Raw genomic sequence first — 24,701 nt, forward strand, 5'->3', positions numbered from 1 at the left:
AATCATGATATATATATATATATATATATATATATATATATATATATATATAGCCAAAGATTTAAAAATAAAAAAAATGACTTTTCAAAAAACAAGCAAAATACAAATAATATAAACATGAAATAACCATAAACTAAATAATTTAACGATAAAAAATACAAAAACTATGCTAACTAGTTTAAAAATTAAAATGAACGGCATGATCTTACAAACTAGTTTAGAGGTTACACTATTAATTTTAAAATAAATGCTTCTAGCAAACTTAAAAATTTAAAACTCATAAAGCTAGATTTATAAATTAAACAAAAAATATAGATTAAATTATTTAATTCAAAGGAATATATTATATACATGAATATATCAAATAATTTTTTTCTTTAGACTAAAATATTTTTTTTATAAAGACCAAATCTAGGCTCTACATTAAAAGAAAATAGAAAGCCTAAATAGAGTTCAAACTAGAGGAGAAAACATTGAATATTAAGGTAAAGAAGAGTTTCTTTCCCTAGGGTAGATAAATTTCTTTAAAATACACAAACGGAAGAGTTTTTGAAGATTAATTTTTTATTTATCTATAATTTATTTTAATAATATCAATATTTTACTTTAAAGAACTTTTATTAGAAAATAAGTTACAAAGTTGACTCATCGAAACCAAAATGGGAAAATGTGATTTTCAAATTAAGAACTTGTCATATATACTACAATCAGCTAATAATGCTATTTTACGAAATTTAGCACAGGATAGTTTCTTCTGCGGCAATTGACGCATTCCATTATTGCTTGTGTTGTAAAATACACACAACAGTTTTTACTGCAGCAACACGCGATTGCGATACTCTCCGAGGGCCCAAATAGGGAAGATGTTTCTGTAGGCAGAGTAACTAATCATACAGTTCTTGTTGAAGACTCCCATGATTTCCTACAAGACATAGAGTCAGCATATGCTAGTTCCATTAATGATAATGATACAATGGGGCACTAAAAGCAGGAGATTTACTTGCTGCGGGAACTCTCCAGTTTCCATTGCTGAATTAATCAACAACTTGGCTGCACGATGCAACGGGCTCGGATCTCTTCCGGCCTGGTACAGCACAAGGTAACAACAATGAATGTTAACATTAAACTTCACCATGATTTTCCTTCTATACGGTTATTTTCTGATTAAAGAGATGATCTCAAACCATGTTCTTCACCTGTCCAGCTTCAATAAGAGCCAGCATCGCCCATCCAGTGTTTACAAGATGTGATTTACCACCACCTAAATTTGTGTACACCTATGTATTCACACATAAACGGGAAGTTATGACAGAAAATAAGTTATGACAGATCTTCATTGTTTAGTACCGAGGGATCGATGGATGACAACTTAAGACCTTAATTTTAATTGTTCTTTATTTTACTTGGAATCAAATTCAGTTCTTAACAAGAGAGAAGACAAAATAAAAATAGAGTGGTTGCACGATGGAAGAATTTTGAGCACAAAATGTTAAAAGGAGTTACCTTATCTTGACTTGAAAGATAGCTCTCACCCCAACCACCTGAAACAAGCTGTTTCGATAGCAAGAATTCACAGGCTATCCGAATACTACTGCTGTTTTGATAGGTCCTTCCACCAGCTACAAGCCCCTTTATTCCAAACCATGTTCCATACGTGAAGCAGACTCCCCAAGATCCATACCTGTGTGAAGCAGACTACTTTAGAATCATTACCTGGACCCCTTTTTTCTATTTTGTTTTACAGAGTTTCAAAGTTTTTACAGCTTCCTGTGGTTCTAGGCCTCAGCCTGAAAACATGCTATTCATGCAGAAGGAACTTTCAGCAGAAAACATACCATGAACCATCAGGTTGTTGTGTGCGCTCAATGAAGTCAATTGCCTTCACCATACATGCTTCTATTTCTTTCTTTCGATGTCCTGGGTAAGATTTCTTGAAGGATTTGAGTCCTTGAATAACTGCAGAAGTGCATTCCACATACCTAAACATATATATATATATATATATATATATATATAGCCGAGAGCCAAAGGAAGGTCACCAAGACATTCATAGTCGTACCCTACTAACTGTAACAGAGAGAATATTCTAAGTAAGAACAACGAGAATCTATTATCTTACTGATAGTCAATCATGATGTTTCCAAATGTTTCAGCTGGATTGAGTATCTGCAATTTAAGAAAAGTGCGCTAAAACTTTTATAGAATATTCACAATTCAGCCATTGTAAACGAAATGGAAGAGAAAGATCAATGCTTTACCTCTAACCATGCGTATGATCTTGTCAGCTCATACGATGCAAAACCTCCATTATTATTCTGAAATGTAAATATACATTTGTAAGGTTTATAATATGCAGATTTAATTGCTTAATAAAGTAAGAGTACTATTCTAATTCGGCAAATATCCCTGTCAAAAAAATCAAACACTCATCTTTTATTTAGCGTGTTTGGTGATAAAGTGCAGATGTTTTTGTAAAAATGCGTTTAGATTTAGAAAGACATCAGTTCAAGAACACTTTGAAATTCAGTTTCAAACGCATTAACAAACAGATATCCAAGATTTCCCCGCCTCTCTATATGTGGGGTGATCAGATCTCATTTATGCTAGTAAGAATCCCTGCAACCTAAGATAATTGTACGTGTATGGGTGGTTCATGCTTGGATATATAAACGTATATATCAATCTTATATATATTAAGCTTAAAAGTGATACCTGCAGAGATAAAATCACGTTAACAGCATCATAGAACCAATCTGCTGGTATCGCTTCTCCCACCATATCTGATGGCAACCGAGATAATAAGATTCCTGCCTGCAAACCATTTTGTTCATAAATATTAGCATTCTAGCTAGGTAAAGATCATATATATAATGTTGGATCGCCAATTGTTAGAAGAAAAAAAGTGCAGAGACTTGTTCTGGACAGTAATGCTGAATTGCAAAACTAAAGAATAAGAAGAGATTGAGATGAAGGTATGCTTTATTAAGTGTTTCTCTCTGAATTTTTCTATTCTAACTATAAATCTATTCTAACTAGGAAAGTAATTATGCAAACTCAATCCAGAAGTCCGGATGCCTCTGGATGCAAGAAATCTTAGTTTAATTTTATTTTCAACATATAATGCTAGAATATAACGTATAGTTTAATTTCAAAAGATTAATAATACTCTTGAAATTAATTTTTGATGATTTCTAATTTGAGTTCTTAGGTCCTATTTCTTTGTCTTAAGTTGTTTTAGGATTTTAACAGGAAATGTAATCTTGCTTTATGGATCAACTCAAAATATTACTTGCCTTTAAGCCCTCTGCGGTACAATCGGATACTGGCCAACCGTTGTCGAGGGTGGAGAACGGCCATGCTCCCTTAGAAATGTGCCGATTCCAATCGTTAAAATCATCAGAGCTGTTCGTCCTCATCTTCACATCAAAATGGATTTAAATTAAAGAAATCCAATATTATAGGATAATTAAGTCGCAATTGCGATTTGCTTGGTTAATTGACACAAGAATCTTGGATTAGTGGTACCTGTGTGTTTTTCAAGAAATTGTGTGCTTTCTTAAGCATTGGAGCAAATTCATCAGCAAAATTGGTAGCAAGGATTGCTTGAACAGCAAATGAAACATCCCACAATTGAGAACCATTATAGCCCTGTTAACAAGATTTGACACCCAAGTTACTATCTCATATTTTTCAAGAATGACAAGGTTTCGTGAATACAGTGAAGCAGAGAACATAGCATATCCAGTCAACTCGGCCTTGTAAAATATCAAAATATTATCAATATCATTTATAAAATGATAGAATTATTATAATGAAATTAACCCTCAACGGGAAAATTGAACGAATTTGATAAAAGGTTAAATTATCATGTAACAAAACATCCTTTTCTGAAAATATTAAATTCTTTAAAGCAATTTTTAAAACTAAAACATGTTTAGGGTCAAAATAAGCTCAATCATAAAAATTAAAATTGTAAGAAAAGAAACTGAGTGATTTTTATTGTTTGAGTTTACATAAAAAGCTGAACAGTTTAAAATATCTTGTACACTTGTTAGCTGATGAATTTGTTATTCTTTTTTTCATATCACATAAAAATTGAGTGATTTTTAATTTGTTATTTATTTTTAATTGTGCTATCGATAATAAAAAATTGAGTAAGTCTGAAAAATAATATATAATAGACAATAAATTATTTTAAAACTAAATGATTGATCGTTGCCTCAATTTATATCTTTTAAGTCTATCTTCTAACAAAAAAAAAGTAATGTATGTTGATTTTTCTTTTACATGTGAGGTATGCTATAGAAACAAGATCATTAGAGCAAGGAGCAACAACACATACCGTTTAGCCACAATATTCTACAAAAAATTATATTTATATATTCAAATTAACGTTGATATTAAGGTACCTGCATTTTCATGCCATCCTCTGCTACCCACAAATAATCATTAATTCTGGCAAGGTGGCACTTGTATGCTTCTGAATTTGGATCCTCCACCCAACAGCAAAGCATGTTTAGTACCTGCTCTCCATTGACAACAAGTTGTGCGAACAGTCTCAAACTTCTAAAATCTCAAACATTAGCATCAAAAGTCATGTTTCTTCTTTCTTTTTCTATCAGTCATGCTAAACTGAGATTACACAAGAATAACAAATGCATTAGCTTGCATGTCACTGCTTACTCATGAATCCATCTGTATCTGCACCTTCCTGCGGGTCTAAAATGGCTTATAACACGACGAGAATGATGAGAAATTACTTGTTCTTACTATCAAAAACAAGAAGCACCATTAGCATACCTTGTTTACTGGTCCAAGGCAAACATATTGAGTGGTTTCGTCCTCATAATGGACACGTTGCATTACAGAGTCTAGAGCCCTTTGTCTAAGCTTAGAGAATGGCCATCTTGTAAGGAGAGGCTCCACAGCCTTGTGAATGCAAGCCCATACAATGTCTTGCAATAGGGAATGGGGGTAGTACAAGTCTTCCTACGAGACAGTGCTGTGATGTTAGCAAATATGAAAACAAAACAGTGCAAAATCGATTTTTTTGATGCTTCAAAGATTATACCTTGGCACAGAGATTCCTGGTCTGGTCCCAATCAATCTGGTGATAGGGAATAGTATAAATCTCTCTTCTAATCGATAGAACAAGGGAGGTAGTCGAACACACGAACTTCTTTCCATATAAATATGACATTGGGAGATATACCATCCGACACTGACACCATAACCTTCCTGCAATTTCATTTCTAGCGTCTTAATAATAATATGCAAGTACATTTCATGCATAAATAGATTTTTTTCAAAGTTATTAAATTCAAGCCGGGATATGAAGAACTAGCTCAAGGTGTAAGTCATGAGTTGGGTTAGTAACATGAGTTAACCTAATCATTTAAAATAATGTTTTTTAAATCTTTAAAAAATGACATTATTTTGATAAAAATAAATAAAAATAAGAAGTTAGATTGGGTTTTTTCAGTGTTGAGGTCCCTATTGTTTGATGATTCAGCCACATTTGAACCTTGTGGTTTTGAAAAGAGCAATCGGGTCCTTGAGATTTTAGATTTGTTTTGTCACTTCCTCTAATTCTGTTTAAGTCTAAATTAATAGCTGGAAAGGGATGCAGGGAAATGCTATTTGGTTCAGTGCTGCTAGTCTTTTTTTTTTTTTTTTTTTTTCCCTTCTCCTCAATTATCACTTCTATTCTTTTAAAATTTCAGAGCAGCCCTTTAATTTGTTATTCTTTAATATTCAGTCTCTATTCTTTTTATTACTATTTTTTTTAATTTAAAATAATTTATAAAATTAAAATTCTTTTTTAATTTCATCCCCTTTTATTTTTTTAAAGTTTGTTCTTTATTCTTTTGATTGTTATTGTTTTATTTAAGATAATTTTTAAATTGATTTTTTTTAGAATTTTATCCTCCTTAAATGTTTTTCTCAATCAGATTTAATTCTCATTCTTTTGATTGATATTTTTCTGAACTTTGAAGATTTTTTTAAGTTGATTTTTTTCTCAATTTCATCCTTCAACATTAATTTGTTGAGAGTTGAACTTCTTGATTAAGCTCGAGTCTAAGATTTCATGAGTTCCGAGTTTTAGAGATTAACTCAGGTTTAAGAGATTTATTCGGGTTTGCTTGGCTCTTTCTTTTAATTTTTTTAAGCTCATGTATTTTTAGTTTTATCATTCAGTATTTATTTAATTAGACGTATGTATAAGTTTTTTATTTTTAATTGAGAATTTATTTTATTGCTAAAAACACATTGGAAAAGCCTTTATATTCAATTTTTTTTTTACTTTTTACTGAAAAATAAATTTATCCAATCTGACCAATTAGCCAGCATATATAGCTAGGATGAAGTAATGAGTGAATGTATTATGGACGCAATATGCCATGGTGGGTGTTTAGAATAGCCTATTTAATTAGCTCGTATTTTAATAATTAAAAGAAGTCTTATATTGGTGATAATTTTTGCACACAAAGCATAAAAAGGGAACCTGGGTGTGCCGGAAAAAGGTAAGGAAGAAGCCATAACTCCGGTAGTAATGGATTGTTCCCACTCCATTCATATACTCCAAGCACCTACAGATTTTATTTATTGAGGCATGTCAACACAAGGACAAAGTGATAAATATATATAATCCTTGCTAATCAAAGAGAAGAACTGCATGGAATTCTTACTGAAAGCCACATCTTTCCCCATGATGGAATGTGAGTAGCTCCGCCATGGTCAAGAACCCATTTCCTAGCTTTCCCCATGCTACCATCGCCACCATCCATTTCCTCCCCAAGCAATCTGAGGGTGACATAAGAGAGAACTGTGCAAAACATTGTGCTTGAACCTTCTATATGCAATCCCCACCCTCCATCTACGTTCTGTCCTCATTAATTATCAACGAAGATCAAATATTGAGAAATCACGCATGTAACATTAACACAAAAGAAGCAGACAAATTAAGATGAAATGGTTTGGCAGACAATCACAAAAACTACTTCAAGACTTCAATATTTTTTTATCATGATTTAAAAGCTCCTTGAATAATAAGTTTTGAATAAATGATTATTGAGAAAAAGGTAAGAAATTAGAATTAATACTATTTTTTTGCCATTATATGTACGTATAAAATAGAAAAAATACACTAATATTACTACGTATTTATACCTAGTTCTACTTGACAATATTTTCATTTAATTCTTCATAATTGATGCGGTACGCATGTTCGGAGCAATTCACAGGCTTAATATTAATAAACTCATCTTCTAAACCCAATAATTAAATTAAAAAAAGGTCATTTTGCTTTTGAAAATAAAAAAAGTTTAAGAATCAAATCAAGTTAATTAATTATTTATTAAATTATCAATCATTGTGTTAGTTAGCTAGAAGTGAATAATAATATTCATTGTTTTATTATATATAAATATATATGATACTAATTAAAGAAGTGTTAGGATATTGCCATTTGTGGCAATACCCCACCACTAAGCAAGTGGAAGCATGAATTGTGCCACAATTCATGCCATGCTTTAAGGCTATTGGCCCCTCCATGTTGACCATGAAATGCCTATAAAGGAGGCTTATATTTGAGAGCAAAATGTGAGAGTGTGTGAGAGTGAAGTGACGAGAAGAAGAGAGAAAGAGGAGCTGCTGCAATGGGCAGCAGCCCTGCTGCTATATGCAACAGAGTGTGTGAGCTGGGAGTTGAGTTTGAGTGGATGTGATCCTCCTCCTCCATGTATTATGTTGTAATCCTTTCTCTATCTCTAATACAATGACTCTCTCCTGTGGATGTAGGTGATTTGCCGAACCACGTAAAATATTGAGTCAGTGTGCTTAGCCTCCAATGGGCAACAATCAGAACACCACCGGTCCGCGCATGGGGGAGCCGGAATCCCCAACAATTGGTATAAAAGCACATGGTTTAAAGGGGTGTTTGATTTTTGCTCAAAAATAAAAGTTGTCAAAATTGTGTTTTGACCATACCACTGTGTAGAGGAGGAAGAGACGAAGTCAATGTTGAAAACCGAGTCGAAATCGGACGTCAGAAACGGCCGCACGCGCCGGCGGGTTGGCTGGCCCACGCACACAGTCGCGCCACACGCGTGCCACGCGTCTTCTTCGCCCGGATGGGCTGACCCGACCCGAATACCAGTTGACCCGACCCATTTGATTGACCCGGATAATGATGACGTCAGCATGACGTAATAGTGACATCAGCATGCACAGTAGGCATGCCCAGGATGACGTCAGCCTGATGTAAGTGTGACATCATCATGCACAGTCAGCGTGCCATGTCAGCGACCAGTCATCAGACACGTCAGCACCTTGGGACCCACCTGCCATGTCATCAGACTCGAGCCGCGCCGAGCCAAGTTGAGCTGAGCCGAGCCGCGAGTCGAGGGAGAAGATTCTGTGCAGCGGAGTCTACGTGCAACCGGATCTGAGATTGAATCTAGGCCGTTGATTAGGCCAGAATTGTTTTGATCAAATCTTAGCCATCTGAAATGCGATTTGGACGATTTCAGAATTTTTTCCAGCTAATTTGATCGTTCCGGATGCAATGGTACGGTCCGATCGTTGAAATTTGAGACAAAAAATGACAGTGGTGAATTAACAAAAGAGATTGCCCGATGAGGAGGCATCTAAAGGTCATCGTGGTGGTCGATGGAAATGAAGAAGAAGAAGGTGCACATGTTTACCCAATTACATGTGCTGAACTACTAAGTGGGGAGAATTTTAATTGCCTTGAGGGAAGGCAAAATTGGGACACTCTGGACACCCGATCATATGGACAATTTGAGGTGAAGAGTGGAAATTGATGAAGACCAATCTTGACGAATCTAAGAACTGGTAGTCTTGCCAGATGTTGAGAAATCATGTGTTAAACCAGTATTTTCAGATCACTTGTAAAGGAAAGCCGCAACAAAGCTAGCAAATGGTTGTATATACGGAAAGACAGTACGATGGATAGATATGGCCTAAGAAGTTCTGTCTAGGAGATTGGGTTTTAAGTGGGACCAGTGTGACCCCTCCAATCTTTCCTGGAACTTGCTTAGTGGAAGGATTATCCATACGGTACTATTTTCGTATATATAGCAGTTTGTAATGAAACGGTTGAAGACTAGCAGGATGACGGCACAAGGGAACAATTGGGTTCCGTATGTTCAAGGATCTGATGGAGTGATGATTTCTCCAAAGAAGTTAGATTCGGTGACTGTGATTTCTCGAGGGGAGAATTGATGAAGACCCTGATAATGGAAGAGAAATACAGCAAGAGGATAAAGATTGACACCCTATTTTGACTTGGACAAGTGTTATGACAGGATGAGCTGCTGTCAAACATAAGCAAGGAATAAGGAGAAATCTGAAGAACAGAAATTGCACGAGGGCACATAGAGATTGTGCATGAGTACTCATAGGATCCAATGAGGTACCGTAATGAGACAACAGGTGCAAGGAGAAGAAGTGTTCCCAGATGAAGCTCAGAGCAGAGACTGTTAAAGTTTGTACGACCTTTCCAATGCATGCAAGGATGGAAAGAGAGCTGTTGCAGAGGCACCTAATTGAGGGGGTGCAAACGCCTGTGATAAAAGGCGACCGCCTATGATGAAAGGCGAAGACACCAAAGAGAGTTGGTGTAGGTGGAGCTGTCAAGCAGAAAGGTGTAGAAGCTCCAAACATAGAAATCAAGGTGGAGGATTGCGAGGAGTATACCGCAACTTTCTCTTTCTATGTAGTCAGTGGCAGTAATCTCTCCCATAGTGCACATGGCGGTAGAGAATTTTGGAGCCACTTTGAAGCATCTCAGCTGAAGGAGGATGCGACCGCCCCATGACAACGGGCGAAGACGCCTTAGAGAAGGTGTGAGGGCCTTGATATGAGCCCAAGATCAGACCACCCTATGACAACGGGCGAAGACGCCTTAGAGAAGGTGTGAGGGCCTTGATATGAGCCCAAGATCAGACCACCCCATGACAACGAGCGAAGACGCCTTAGAGAAGGTGTGAGGGCTGCGATAGGAGCCCCATTTCAGACCGCCGCATGACGATGAGCGGAGACACCTAAGGAGAAGGTGTGAGGGCCACAATATGAGCCCAGTTCAGAACGCCCCAGAGCCAATGTAATGGCTAGATATGAGTAGACATGTGTATAGCCAATGAAGTGGCTATGATGAGTATGGAGACAAATGCAGGATTGACTTTCATGGATATTGCCCCCATGCTAAAGATCAATGAGCTAGAAGACATTTGCCTTGGACAATAAGTGGGTGATTTGTGGAGCATTAAGACGCGGCTGCTATGAAGGAGCAGAGGGCATGTGCAGGTTCCGGGAACGAGTTGACTCTTGTCAAGGTGGTGAGCTCGGTAATGGCATTGTAATACTCAGAGTATGAAGACAGATATGGATCAACCTTTAATGGGCCTGCCCTCATGGTTAAAGGTGGAGAGCTACCTTGGACTCTTACGACTAAGAGCGAGAGACTCACGGAGAAGTAAGGCGTGGTTCCTAGGGTGGAACAGAGGGCAGGCGTAACTCCTGGATGAGTAGACTCTTGGAAGAGTGGTGAGCTTGTGATCACATTGAAATACTAAATGACTTGTCGCACTTGGAAATATTTGTTTGAGGGGGTGTTGTAAGCCTTGGTGTAAGGCTTGAAAAATCATTCCGGACCGAGCATGGTTGATACGCTCGAAGGGGAATGTTGTGTTAAAGACGCTCTCAGAATGAAAGCTTAGAAGAGCTGCAGAATGCAAGCTTGTGCTGAAGAAGCAAGAGGACAATTGCCCACACAAATGGCAAAGGGGGTGATTGTTAGGATATTGCCATTTGTGGCAATACCTCACCACTAAGCAAGTGGAAGCATGAATTGTGCCACAATTCATGCCATGCTTTAAGGCTATTGGCCCCTCCATGTTGACCATGAAATGCCTATAAAGGAGGCTTATATTTGAGAGAAAAATGTGAGAGTGTGTGAGAGTGAAGTGATGAGAAGAAGAGAGAAAGAGGAGCTGCTGCCATGGGCAGCAGCCCTGCTGCTATATGCAGCAGAGTGTGTGAGCTGGGAGTTGAGTTTGAGTGGATGTGATCCTCCTCCTCCATGTATTGTGTTGTAATCCTTTCTCTATCTCTAATACAATGACTCTCTCCCGTGGATATAGGCGATTTGCCGAACCACGTAAAATATTGAGTCAGTGTGCTTAGCCTCCAATGGGCAACAATCAGAACACCACCGGTCCGCGCATGGGGGAGCCGGAATCCCCAACAAGAAGAAGAAGAAGAAGAAGAAAACAAAGACGAAGAGATAGAGATAGAGATGTATACCTGATGGTTATAGAGATAACGACACATCTCTTGTCGATGCTGATTATGCAGAATTGTATTCAAGGCACCCGTCACGTATAAACAAATCACCTGTACACATACATGGATTTTAATAGAATTGACTATATATATATATTGTGTTGATGGCCATCGAAATTATTATATATAGCGAGTTTCAATAAATTATTACTGGTTAATTATTAGGTCTTGTTATTATACTTGAAAGGAACATAATCAGTCAGTTATTTATTTATTTATTTATTTATTATATGTTCAATTAACATCTTTGTCATTAATTTCTTTAAAAGTTAATGATAGGTACTGCCTAATAATATTAATTTTGTTCTAATTAAAAAAGTGTCGTTGTTGTTTAAGTTTACTTAATGATTTCAAAATATTATTTAGTTTTCTTGTCCCTACAAAATGTTTCAAGTTGGCTTAGTGATTGTTTGTTTGTGTTGCAATACGCTTTTCGAATGAAAAGCATCAAATTGATATTTTTTTTAGATTTTGATGTAATGATATCAAATACATAAAAATTTTATTTCAATATATATTTTTATTAATACTTATTAGACGTTCACGGGTCGTCTCTCTTGCAAGATAAGGCCGGAACAAAAGCATAACATAATCTCAACCATAAAAAAAAAATATTTTTTTTATTTACATCAGTGCCCGGCCAACTTTTGTATACCTCAACTAATTCTACGGGTCCTGAAGTTAATAACTATGTAAGTCTCTAGTTGTCCTGAGATTTGTAAAACTTAAACTAATGATTTTTAAAAAACAAATCTAGAACTTGAACAGTTAAACTACAACCCTTAAGATTAAATATAAAACTTTATGTGTTAAGAGGATACAGACACATTCATATATTAATCAATATTAAAATAGAAAATTATACTATTTCAACTAGATGTTAATTATCTATGTTTGGTATTAATTAAGTCTCCATCAGCAGGGAGATTACAATGGAATTAAAGTTAAAAAAGTGATTTACTTTTGAGCATGCTAGCTGGTGTAATCAGCATTAAACACTCTAACCACCCACTAAGCTGATGAAATGAAATCAACCACCCACTAAGCTGATGAAATGAAATCGTAATTATTTATTGCAAAATCATTTATTTCAATTTACCTAATATGATAAATATCTTCTCTGTTTTTTCATTAGCTGAACTAGGAAGAAAGATTAGTTAATATTGCTTATTCTATTTATGTTCGAGTTTATATTTTGCGAGAAAAGAAAAAAAAACATTTTTACAGAGATGAGTGGATGTTGAAGAAGAACCTACCAAGCCTGGTAGAAGAAACATAGGGCCACCATAATCACCAGGCCAGAATCCATCCTCGGCCTGTAGAGTTGAATAGAATCTCAAGCTTCTTCTCAATGTGGTATCCACCACTTCCTTTGTGATTTCTTCTTCACTTCTTACTTTCGCCATAGGCAGCTTCATCTCACATGGATTTTCCCTCGCAAACTTTCACAAATGCATTTTGGTGTCAATTCCAGGATTAATAAGAGTGAAACAAAAGAAATACTTCAACATGAGACATGCTTGTGTAGCATTGTAAAAGAAGCTGAAAACAAGGTAATTGAGCATCCAGTGGATAAAAAATCTAATCGTATTTAATTAATTAGCTGAATAAATGTCACCTGAAATCTCATCAGAAGATCAGAACTGTGTTTCGTTAGGAAACGGCTTTTCGTAAACTCGTTTCGATAATTTTCAACTTGAGCTCGCTCTTCTGGAGTTCCAAGATGAGGATCAAACTCCCAAAATTGTCTACCAACATGATTATTCACACTTTTAAGCCATGGGTCATTGCCTTCCGAAAGCTTGAGTTTCCACATTCTTCTTCGAGCTCAAAACCCCTCCGAACAACCTGCATGTATACCGATACGAATTACCTTTAATAGATATTTTCCAGCTATCTCTCTCTCAAATTGTGAGAGAATAAAAGAAAACGGTTATAGTTCTCTGTATTTTTCAAGGGGAATGTAATGGAATGATTCAATTATGTATTTCTGATGCATAGTATGATAAATGAGGTTTTTCAAGAAAAGAAAACGAAGTTGAATGATTCAATCGTGGCCATGAATACATGACAGGAGTGCATAAGTGCGAATTGTGATGATGATATTGTGCAAATAACTGTACCTGTGCTCTGTGTTCTGAGCGATGAAAAACTATCGAGAGAACAGGATTGTAGCTGTAGCCGGCAGGAGAAAATTAAGAAATTACAAGAGCTATTCTTTGGAATGTACCGAAGGTAGCAGGTTCATCGAGTTCTTAAATAAACGTAAAGAAAGCAACTATTCAGAATCATGTCTTGCTGTCATTTAATATTATTGTGCTTATGAAATTAATACGGTTGTTAGTACCTTGTAAGATTCGCTTACTCTTACTTGGAAGGTTCCCTGCTGAAACATTTTGATGCTTGATTGCTATCGTGACTTGAAAATCACCATCAGTCGTTTGGTTCAATATTGGTGGCAACCTCATGCTCTAACATGCTTGCATGAACTGAGTTCATGTTCATCTTTATGGATGTAAAATATTTTACATAAAAAATATTTTTCAATACTTTTTGGTTTGAAATATGTAAATATTTATCAATGATAATGATGAGGTAATAATGATGTTAGTAACGAAGAAGGTGGTGGTGGTTAGATGACAGTAATGAGGTGGCGGTGATGCTAATGACGGCGACATGATAATGATGAAGGAAGTGGTGTGGTGACATGATGATGATGAAAGAAATAGTAGTGAAGTGATTATGATGGTAATTAAAAAGAAGGTGGTGATGAGATGTTGATAGTGACAACGAGATGAAAGTGATGATAGTTGAATTATATTGTAAATAAATTACTATTTATAAAATATTTTACAGAATTTCACGAGTTAAAATTATTTTCCAGCAATGAACCAAGTTTAAAGATTAATTGTAAAATATTTTTCATTGATCAATTTTCCTATAAAATATTTCATGGAAAACAAATATGAATTTTTTTAAAAAAAAAAGTATTTCTCAAAAAATAAACATAAAAAAATATAAAAAAATATTTTCCATAAAATATTTTATACAAAACAAACATATCCTTAATTAAATTGATTTCATGGTAAGTGTGCAACCATATATTTTGTCATATATGTTGTTCGGGTGCTATTAGTCTCGCGCTCGCAGAATTTGTTTTTAACCTTTCTCAGCTCAAAGAAATTGACTTCTTAGTGTAGCTTTATTATTATTATAAACAATTATTTATTTTGTTACTTTTTTAAAGTTCTTGAAATTCTCAAGTTTTTTACCATGCACCAAAGTACGGTGAAAACCTCGAAATTAATTAACTTGTTTCTTGATTTAAAATTATGATAATTCTGTATGATAGCTAAAGATTTTAAAAAAAAAAACTTTTCAAAAAACAAGCAAAATACAAATAATATAAACATGAAATAACCACAAAAACTAAATAATTTAACGATAAAAAATACAAAAACTATGCTAACTAGTTTAAAAATTAAAATGAACGGCATGATCTTACAAACTAGTTTAGAGGTTACACTATTAATTTTAAAATAAATGCTTCTAGCAAACTTAAAAATTTAAAACTCATAAAGCTAGATATATAAATTAAACAAAAAATATAGATTAAATTATTTAATTCAAAGGAATATACTATATACATGAATATATCAAATAATTTTTTTCTTTAGACTAAAATTTTTTTTTTATAAAGACCAAATCTAGACTCTACATTAAAAGAAAATAGAAAGCCTAAATAGAGTTCAAACTAGAGGAGAAAACATTGAATATTAAGGTAAAGAAGAGTTTCTTTTCCTAGGTAGATAAATTTCTTTAAAATACACAAACGGAAGAGTTTTTGAAGATTAATTTTTTATTTATCTATAATTTATTTTAATAATATCAATATTTTACTTTAAAGAACTTTTATTAGAAAATAAGTTACAAAGTTGACTCATCGAAACCAAAATGGGAAAATGTGATTTTCAAATTAAGAACTTGTCATATATACTACAATCAGCTAATAATGCTATTTTACGAAATTTAGCACAGGATAGTTTCTTCTGCGGCAATTGACACATTCCATTATTGCTTGTTTTACAGGAGCATTTACACGCAACAGTTTTTACTGCAGCAACACGCGATTGCGATACTCTCCGAGGGCCCAAATAGGGAAGATGTTTCTGTAGGCAGAGTAACTAATCATACAGTTCTTGTTGAAGACTCCCATGATTTCCTACAAGACAGAGTCAGCATATGCTAGTTCCATTAATGATAATGATACAATGGGGCACTAAAAGCAGGAGATTTACTTGCTGTGGGAACTCTCCAGTTTCCATTGCTGAATTAATCAACAACTTGGCTGCACGATGCAACGGGCTCGGATCTCTTTCGGCCTGGTACAGCACAAGGTAACAACAATGAATGTTAACATTAAACTTCACCATGATTTCCCTTCTATACGGTTATTTTCTGATTAAAGAGATGATCTCAAACCATGTTCTTCACCTGTCCAGCTTCAATAAGAGCCAGCATCGCCCATCCAGTGTTTACAAGGTGTGATTTACCACCACCTAAATTTGTGTACACCTATGTATTCACACATAAACGGGAAGTTATGACAGAAAATAAGTTATGACAGATCTTCATTGTTTAGTACCGAGGGATCGATGGATGACAACTTAAGACCTTGATTTTAATTGTTCTTTATTTTACTTGGAATCAAATTCAGTTCTTAACAAGAGAGAAGACAAAATAAAAATAGAGTGGCTTGCACGATGGAAGAATTTTGAGCACAAAATGTTAAAAGGAGTTACCTTATCTTGACTTGAAAGATAGCTCTCACCCCAACCACCTGAAACAAGCTGTTTCGATAGCAAGAATTCACAGGCTATCCGAATACTACTGCTGTTTTGATAGGTCCTTCCACCAGCTACAAGCCCCTTTATTCCAAACCATGTTCCATACGTGAAGCAGACTCCCCAAGATCCATACCTGTGTGAAGCAGACTACTTTAGAATCATTACCCTGGACCCCTTTTTTCTATTTTGTTTTACAGAGTTTCAAAGTTTTTACAGCTTCCTGTGGTTCTAGGCCTCAGCCTGAAAACATGATATTAATGCAGAAGGAACTTTCAGCAGAAAACATACCATGAACCATCAGGTTGTTGTGTGCGCTCAATGAAGTCAATTGCCTTCACCATACATGCTTCTATTTCTTTCTTTCGATGTCCTGGGTAAGATTTCTTGAAGGATTTGAGTCCTTGAATTACTGCAGAAGTGCATTCCACATACCTAAACATATATATATATATATAGCCGAGAGCCAAAGTAAGGTCACCAAGACATTCATAGTCGTACCCTACTAACTGTAACAGAGAGAATATTCTAAGTAAGAACAACGAGAATCTATTATCTTACTGATAGTCAATCATGATGTTTCCAAATGTTTCAGCTGGATTGAGCATCTGCAATTTAAGAAAAGTGCGCTAAAACCTTTATAGAACATTCACAATTCAGCCATTGTAAACGAAATGGAAGAGAAAGATCAATGCTTTACCTCTAACCATGCGTATGATCTTGTCAGCTCGTACGATGCGAAACCTCCATTTTTATTCTGAAATGTCAATGTACATTGATAAGGTTTATAATATGCAGATTTAATTGCTTAATAAAATAAGAGTACTATTCAGCAAATATCCCTGTCAAGAAAATCAAACACTCATCTTTTATTTGGCGTGTTTGGTGATAAAGTGCAGATGTTTTTGTAAAAATGCGTTTAGATTTAGAAAAAAATCAGTCCAAGAACACTTTGAAATTCAGTTTCAAACGCATTAACAAACAGATATCCAAGATTTCCCCGCCTCTCTATATGTGAGGTGAGATCTCATTTATGTTAGTAACAATCCCTGCAACCTAAGATAATTGTACGTGTATGGGTGGTGGTTCATGCTTGGATATATAAATGTATGTATCAATCTTATATATATTAAGCCTAAAAGTGATACCTGCAGAGATAAAATCACGTTAACAGCATCATAGAACCAATCTGCTGGGATCGCTTCTCCCACCATATCTGATGGCAACCGAGATAATAAGATTCCTGCCTGCAAACCATTTTGTTCATAAATATTAGCATTCTAGCTAGGTGAAGATCATATATATAATGTTGGATCGCCAATTGTTAGAACAAAAAAAGTGCAGAGGCTTGTTCTGGACAGTAATGCTGAATTGCAAAACTAAAGAATAAGAAGAGATTGAGATGAAGGTATGCTTTATTAAGTGTTTCTCTCTGAATTTTTCTCTGCTATACTCTACTTTTTATAATTCTAATTACAAGTCTATTTATAGGTACTCTAGAAAAATAAAAAATTAAACTGAACAAGACACCTATTCTAACTAGAAAGTAATTTTGTTGACTGAATCTGGAAGTCTGGATGCCTCTGGATGCAAGAAATCTTAGTTTAATTTTATTTTCAATATATAATGCTAGAATATAACGTATAGCTTAATTTCAAAAGATTAATAATACTCTTGAAATTAATTTTTGATGATTTCTAAGTTGAGTTCTTAGGTCCTATTTCTTTGTATTGAGTTGTTTTAGGATTTTAACAGGAAATGTAATCTTGCTTTATGGATCAACTCAAAATATTACTTACCTTTAAGCCCTCTGCAGTACAATCGGATACTGGCCAGCCGTTGTCGGGGGTGGAGAACGGCCATGCTCCCTTAGAAATGTGCCGATTCCAATCGTTAAAATCATCAGAGCTGTTCGTCCTCATCTTCACACCAAAATGGATTTAAATTAAAGAAATCCAATATTATAGGATAATTAAGTCGCAATTGCGATTTGCTTGGTTATACATATTGACACAAGAATCTTGGATTAGTGGTACCTGCGTGTTTTTCATGAAATTGTGTGCTTTCTTAAGCATTGGAGCAAATTCATCAGCAAAATTGGTAGCAAGGATTGCTTGAACAGCAAATGAAACATCCCACAATTGAGAACCATTATAGCCCTGTTAACAAGATTTGACACCCAAGTTAGTACCTCATATTTCTCAAGTATGACAAGGTTTCGTGAATACAGTGAAGCAGAGAACATAGCATATCCAGTCAACTCGGCCTTGTAAAATATCAAAATATTATCAATATCATTTATAAAATGATAGAATTATTATAGTGAAATTAACGGGAAAATTGAACGAATTTGACAAAAAGGGTGTCATTAAAAAATTCAAAACATCCTTGTTAGGTCAAATTCTTTGGAGCACTCCTTGAAACCAGAACATGTTGGATGTCAAAATGAACTTAATCATAAGAACTGAAATTGTAAGAAAAAAAACCGAGTTATTTTTATTGTTTGATTTCACATAAAAAATCGAGTGATTTTTAATTTGTTATTTATTTTTAATTGTGCTATCGATAATAAAAAATTAAGTAAGTCTGAAAAATAATATTATAATAGATAATAAATTATTTTGAAACTAGATGATTGATCATTGCCTCAATTTATATCTTTTAAGTCTATCTTCTAACAAAAAAAAAAAAGTAATGTATGTTGATTTTTCTTTTACATGTGAGGTATGCTATAGAAACAAGATCATTAGAGCAAGGAGCAACAACACATACCGTTTAGCCACAATATTCTACAAAAAATTATATTTATATATTCAAATTAACGTTGATATTAAGGTACCTGCATTTTCATGCCATCCTCTGCTACCCACAAATAATCATTAATTCTGGCAAGGTGGCACTTGTATGCTTCTGAATTTGGATCCTCCACCCAACAGCAAAGCATGTTTAATACCTGCTCTCCATTGACAACAAGTTGTGCGAACAGTCTCAAACTTTTAAAATCTCAAACATTAGCATCAAAAGTCATGTTTCTTCTTTCTTTTTCTATCAGTAATGCTAAATTGAGATTACACAAGATTAACAAATGCATTAGCGTGCATGTCACTGCTTACTGAATCCATCTGTATCTGCACCTTCTTGCGGGTCTAAAATGGCTTATAACACGACGAGAATGATGAGAAATTACTTGTTCTTACTATAAAAAACAAGAAGCACCATTTGCATACCTTGTTTACAGGTCCAAGGCAAACATATTGAGTGGTTTCATCCTCGTAATGGACACGTTGCATTACAGAATCTAGAGCCCTTTGTCTAAGCTTAGAGAGTGGCCATCTTGTAAAAAGAGGCTCCACAGCCTTGTGAATGCAAGCCCATACAATGTCTTGCAATAGGGGATGAGGGTAGTACAAGTCTTCCTACGAGACAATGCTGTGATATTAGCAATATGAAAAAAAAAAACAGTGCAAAATCGATTTTTTTGATGCTTCAAAGATTATACCTTGGCACAGAGATTCCTGGTCTGGTCCCAATCAATCTGGTGATAGGGAATAGTATAAATCTCTCTTCTAATCGATAGAACAAGGGAGGTAGTCGAACACACGAACTTCTTTCCATATAAATATGACATGGGGAGATATACCATCCGACAGTGACACCACAACCTTCCTGCAATTTCATTTCTATCATCTTATTTCATGCATAAATAGGTTTTCTCAAAGTAATTAAATTCAAGCAGGAAAAACCAGCTCAAGGCGTGAGCCATGAGTTGGGTAAATAACATGAGTTAACGTGATCATTTAAAATGATATCTTTTAAATTTTTTTAAAAATAAAATAAAATGACATTAATTATTTAAAAAACAAAAGTTGAATTGGGTTTTTCAGTGGTGAGGTCATTATTGTTTACCTTTTACTGAAAAAATAAAATAAAATGGAATATTTATTTTTTTTACTTTTTACTGAAAAATAAATTTATCCAATCCGACCAATTAGCCAGCATATAGCTAGGATGAAGTAATGAGTGAATGTATTATGGACGCAATATGCCATGGTGGGTGTTTAGAATAAGTCTATTTAACTAGCTCGTATTTTAATAATTAAAAGAAGTCTTATATTGGTGATAATTTTTGCACACAAAGCATAAAAAGGGAACCTGGGTGTGCCGGAAAAAGGTAAGGAAGAAGCCATAACTCCGGCAGTAATGGATTGTTCCCACTCCATTCATATACTCCAAGCACCTACAGATTTTATTTATTGAGGCATGTCAACACAAGGACAAAGTGATAAATATATATAATCCTTGCTAATCAAAGAGAAGAACTGCATGGAATTCTTACTGAAAGCCACATCTTTCCCCATGATGGAATGTGAGTAGCTCCGCCATGGTCAAGAACCCATTTCCTAGCTTTCCCCATGCTACCATCGCCACCATCCATTTCCTCCCCAAGCAATCTGAGCGTGACATAAGAGAGAACTGTGCAAAACATTGTGCTTGAACCTTCTATATGCAATCCCCACCCTCCATCTACGTTCTGTCCTCATTAATTTTCAACGAAGATCAAATATTGAGAAATCACGCATGTAACATTAACACAAAAGAAGCAGACAAATTAAGATGAAATGGTTTGGCAGACAATCACAAAAACTACTTCAAGACTTCAATATTTTTTTATCATGATTTAAAAGCTCCTTGAATAATAAGTTTTGAATAAATGATTATTGAGAAAAAGGTAAGAAATTAGAATTAATACTATTTTTTAGCCATTATATGTACGTATAAAATAGAAAAAATACACTAATATTACTACGTATTTATACCTAGTTCTACTTGACAATATTTTCATTTAATTCTTCATAATTGATGCGGTACGCATGTTCGGAGCAATTCACAGGCTTAATATTAATAAACTCATCTTCTAAACCCAATAATTAAATTAAAAAAAGGTCATTTTGCTTTTGGAAATAAAAAAAGTTTAAGGATCAAATCAAGTTCATTAATTATTTATTAAATTATCAATTATTGTGTTAGTTAGCTAGAAGTGAATAATAATATTCATTGTTTTATTATATATAAATATATATGATACTAATTAAAGAAGAAGAAGAAGAAGAAGAAGACGAAGAGATAGAGATAGAGATGTATACCTGATGGTTATAGAGATAACGACACATCTCTTGTCGATGCTGATTATGCAGAATTGTATTCAAGGCACCCGTCACGTATAAACAAATCACCTATATACTTGAAAGGAACATATATAATCAGTCAGTTATTTATTTATTTATTTGTCATTAATTTGTTTGTTTGTGAATTCATAGTTCATGATAGGTACTGCATAATAATGTTAATTTTAATTTAGTGATTGTTTGTTTGTGTTGCAATATGCTTTTCGCTTGAAAAGCATCAAATTGATATCTATACAGAGATGAGTGGATGTTGAAGAAGAACCTACCAGGCCTGGTAGAAGAAACATAGGGCCACCATAATCACCAGGCCAGAATCCATCCTCGGCCTGTAGAGTTGAATAGAATCTCAAGCTTCTTCTCAATGTGGTATCCACCACTTCCTTTGTGATTTCTTCTTCACTTCTTACTTTCGCCATAGGCAGCTTCATCTCACATGGATTTTCCCTCGCAAACTTTCACAAATGCATTTTGGTGTCAATACCAGGATTAATAAGAGTGAAACAAAAGAAATACTTCAACATGAGACATGCTTGTGTAGCATTGTAAAAGAAGCTGAAAACAAGGTAATTGAGCATCCAGTGGATACAAAATCTAATCGTTTTTAATTAATTAGCTGAATAAATGTCACCTGAAATCTCATCAGAAGATCAGAACTGTGTTTCGTTAGGAAACGGCTTTTCGTAAACTCGTTTCGATAATTTTCAACTTGAGCTCGCTCTTCTGGAGTTCCAAGATGAGGATCAAACTCCCAAAATTGTCTACCAACATGATTATTCACACTTTTAAGCCATGGATCATTGCCTTCCGAAAGCTTGAGTTTCCACATTCTTCTTCGAGCTCAAAACCCCTCCGAGCAACCTGCATGTATACCGATACGAACCTTTAATAGATATTTTCCAGCTCTCTCTCTCAAATTGTGAGAGAATAAAAGAAAACAGTTATAGTTCTCTGTATTTTTCAAGGGGAATGTAATGGAATGATTCAATTATGTATTTCTGATGCATAGTATGATAAATGAGGTTTTTCAAGAAAAGAAAACGAAGTTGAATGATTCAATCGTGGCCATGAATACATGACAGGAGTGCATAAGTGCGAATTGTGATGATGATATTGTGCAAATAACTGTACCTGTGCTCTGTGTTCTGAGTGATGAAAAACTATCGAGAGAACAGGATTGTAGCTGTAGCCGGCAGGAGAAAATTAAGTAATTGCAAGAGCTATTCTTTGGAATGTACCGAAGGTGGCAGGTTCATCAAGTTCTTAAATAAATGTAAAGAAAGCAGCACATTACGAAAGTGTCCATGCAATTATTCAGACTCATTTCTTGCTATCAGAATTTAGAGGAGTATTTGGGCCCAGGTTAGTGGAGAAATCAAGTACCAAAGACAAGGCTTTAACCAGAAAAATCCAATCATCGGAGGAATGTAATGGATCATACGGGCCCAAGTGGTTTGCCAAGTGCAAGCAAGGATATCGACAATGGGCTTAGGCCCGATAATAAATTTCAGCACAGTCCACCTGGCAAGCCCGTTTCCATATTCCAGCCCGTCTCCCGCATCCGGAAGAGTAGTTTCTCATCTGACCCAGCAGCTAATAATTCTCCGGCGTGTCTGATACTGGAATAAACCCGGCGTGTATGGAAGCTCGGGAGAGTACTATGATGGATGCTATAGGAGCTGATTTGGGAGATGGAAAACGTCTAATGGAGCTCAAGTAGATCAGTAACAATCTCCAGCTAGCCCGCCCTCCAGATATCGGTATGGCCAGTGACCGGTTGGAAGTAGAAACAGCAGATATTGGCGATGAGTGAAAAAGCCGGGTATACCAGTGGAGCAGATGGTGACGCCAGTATAGGTGATGTGGAAAAGAGGGCGAGCTAGTGGATTGCTGCCTGTTTTTTTTCTTTATTTCTCACGATGACTGGAATTGTAGAGGAGCCAATAGCAATGAATTTTTCTCAGCCATGCATGATTTTAGAAGAATTGTATAGGTTTAACATCTTTACTATTGTTGAGCCTAGGGTCTCAAGTAAAGGAGCAGATACAGTTATATAACAGCTGAAGTTTGATTCTAGTTTTAGAGTCGAAGCTCGGGGTAGATACCGTTGATATAAAGACCTTACTGGGAAGGCAATTGCCAGTGATGGGAGTGGGGAGCCTTGGCACTGTACAGTGGGGTTTATGTCCATCCTAGTAAGAGAGAATGCTTTGAGCAACTCAGAACCTTACCCCATTCAATCTCCTCTCCTCGGATTGTCATGGGAGATTTCAATGAGATCCTCTCAAAGTCTGAGAAAATTGATATTGGTGTTCCTGTGGATATTAGACGATGCATTCGGTTTGGAAAATGGGTTCAGGATCGTGGTTGATGGATTTATGCAGGAGCTTGGGGTCGAAATTCACATGGAAAGGTCGGGTCGAGAGAGGATATGGAAGTGAGTTGAATTTGAGTTTCTGAGCTGGTTTTTGAGTTATTTGCATAGTGTTGTATATTGTATTTTTTTAGTGTTTTGAATTCGAGTTGAAAATAACATGTTTTGGCTAAAAAAAACCATGACTTTTAATGAACTTCTAATCACTTAAACTATGTCGGCAAATGTTATATTTTTTAAAAAAATAATTGATGGATGACGTGTTTCTTATCTTTTAATATAAAATAATAAGCTTCTTTTGTTTTTTTGCATGTTTTTGTTTTTTTTGTGTTTCCCATACATCTTACACGATTGAAAAATAATGTTCTTTATTAATGACTTCCTTTTTTTCTCCTTTTTCTTTATTCAGTATTACTATTCATTTCTTTTTCTTTTATTTTCTATTTAGTTCTCAATCTCTTAATTCCTTTATATTTGGTCAATTTTGAATTAATTTCTTAAGATTTCAATTAATTAAGCTCATGGTGACATTTAAAATCATCCTTCAATATTAGTGTCTTTTACACTTTGATTCTTAGATTTTCAATCCATGCAATTTTGATCAAATCGATCCCAAATTGTTTTTTAAATTAAGCTCTTAATCGAGTTAATTGGGTCCTAAAAATTTAACTTCTTTTTATTTTGATCATTAATTTTTTTAATTTTTTCAATTCTAGTCAAATTGACTCTAAATACCAATTTTTCCCTTCAATTAATTCCCTAATTGAATTAGTTGGATGCCTCATCCTAGGAGTTTCTTGATTGCCTATCATTAATAATGATTAGGGATGTCAAAAACCAAGGAACAGTTGATTGTTTTTTTATTTAAGTTCCCACAAATGATATCAATCGATGATGTTCTAAAATTCAATATGCTCAGAAATAAAGTTTTTT

The 24,701-nt window shown here is 34.9% G+C and overlaps 2 protein-coding genes across 7 annotated transcripts; both read right to left on the reverse strand.

Annotated features, from left to right (window-relative positions):
- Window positions 1-660: 660 nt before the first annotated feature.
- On the reverse strand, window positions 661-22,668 carry LOC18099961 (cycloartenol synthase 2). 3 transcript variants are annotated; one of them, XM_052454100.1, is made up of 20 exons: window positions 13,715-13,902; window positions 13,491-13,621; window positions 12,986-13,215; window positions 12,624-12,809; window positions 11,329-11,418; window positions 6,690-6,884; window positions 6,506-6,590; window positions 5,072-5,238; window positions 4,801-4,989; window positions 4,410-4,523; window positions 3,526-3,648; window positions 3,290-3,416; window positions 2,713-2,807; window positions 2,259-2,315; window positions 2,120-2,166; window positions 1,836-1,979; window positions 1,504-1,681; window positions 1,197-1,277; window positions 1,001-1,084; window positions 661-922 (listed from the first exon to the last, which is right to left on the reverse strand). In XM_052454100.1, the coding sequence occupies exons 3-20, from the start codon at window positions 13,181-13,183 to the stop codon at window positions 812-814; spliced, it is 2,271 nt and encodes a 756-aa protein (XP_052310060.1). In that variant the 5' UTR covers window positions 13,184-13,215; window positions 13,491-13,621; window positions 13,715-13,902; the 3' UTR covers window positions 661-811. The 3 variants fall into 3 exon arrangements, with proteins under 3 accessions (XP_052310060.1, XP_052310059.1, XP_052310061.1); XM_052454099.1 differs by lacking the exons at window positions 13,491-13,621; window positions 13,715-13,902 and adding an exon at window positions 22,526-22,668; XM_052454101.1 differs by lacking the exon at window positions 13,491-13,621.
- On the reverse strand, window positions 661-22,672 carry LOC7487228 (cycloartenol synthase). 4 transcript variants are annotated; one of them, XR_008059569.1, is made up of 20 exons: window positions 22,526-22,672; window positions 22,026-22,255; window positions 21,664-21,849; window positions 21,356-21,445; window positions 20,548-20,742; window positions 20,364-20,448; window positions 19,711-19,877; window positions 19,439-19,627; window positions 19,051-19,164; window positions 18,248-18,370; window positions 18,011-18,133; window positions 17,360-17,458; window positions 16,912-16,968; window positions 16,773-16,819; window positions 16,503-16,646; window positions 16,170-16,347; window positions 15,862-15,942; window positions 15,666-15,749; window positions 15,396-15,589; window positions 661-735 (listed from the first exon to the last, which is right to left on the reverse strand). XR_008059569.1 is itself a non-coding variant. In XM_002308992.4 (19 exons), exons 2-19 carry the CDS (start codon window positions 22,221-22,223, stop codon window positions 15,479-15,481), a joined length of 2,271 nt encoding a protein of 756 aa, XP_002309028.2. In that variant the 5' UTR covers window positions 22,224-22,255; window positions 22,526-22,672; the 3' UTR covers window positions 15,262-15,478. The 4 variants fall into 4 exon arrangements, 2 of the variants coding, with proteins under 2 accessions (XP_002309028.2, XP_024458371.1); XR_008059568.1 differs by having other exon boundaries at window positions 661-712; window positions 15,378-15,589; XM_002308992.4 differs by lacking the exon at window positions 661-735 and having other exon boundaries at window positions 15,262-15,589.
- Window positions 22,673-24,701: the final 2,029 nt, after the last annotated feature.

The sequence above is a fragment of the Populus trichocarpa genome, chromosome 6, assembly GCF_000002775.5.
Source record: "Populus trichocarpa isolate Nisqually-1 chromosome 6, P.trichocarpa_v4.1, whole genome shotgun sequence".
In the NCBI taxonomy this organism is placed as follows: Eukaryota; Viridiplantae; Streptophyta; class Magnoliopsida; order Malpighiales; family Salicaceae; genus Populus; species Populus trichocarpa.

Bases quoted from the DNA above. Each gene is read 5' to 3' on its own strand.
- LOC7487228 (XM_002308992.4), bottom strand. From the start codon at position 22,223: ATGTGGAAACTCAAGCTTTCGGAAGGCAATGATCCATGGCTTAAAAGT. The intron at 17,459-18,010 runs GTAAGTAATATT...AATGGTTTGCAG, and splicing joins GTACTGCAGAGGGCTTAAAG to GCAGGAATCTTATTATCTCG. The intron at 15,943-16,169 runs GTAACTCCTTTT...GTGAATACATAG, and splicing joins ATCTTTCAAGTCAAGATAAG to GTGTACACAAATTTAGGTGG.
- LOC18099961 (XM_052454099.1), bottom strand. From the start codon at position 13,183: ATGTGGAAACTCAAGCTTTCGGAAGGCAATGACCCATGGCTTAAAAGT. The intron at 11,419-12,623 runs GTAGGTTCTTCT...GTATGTGTACAG, and splicing joins TGTTTCTTCTACCAGGCTTG to GTGATTTGTTTATACGTGAC. The intron at 1,085-1,196 runs GTGAAGAACATG...GTGCTGTACCAG, and splicing joins CTCTTATTGAAGCTGGACAG to GCCGGAAGAGATCCGAGCCC.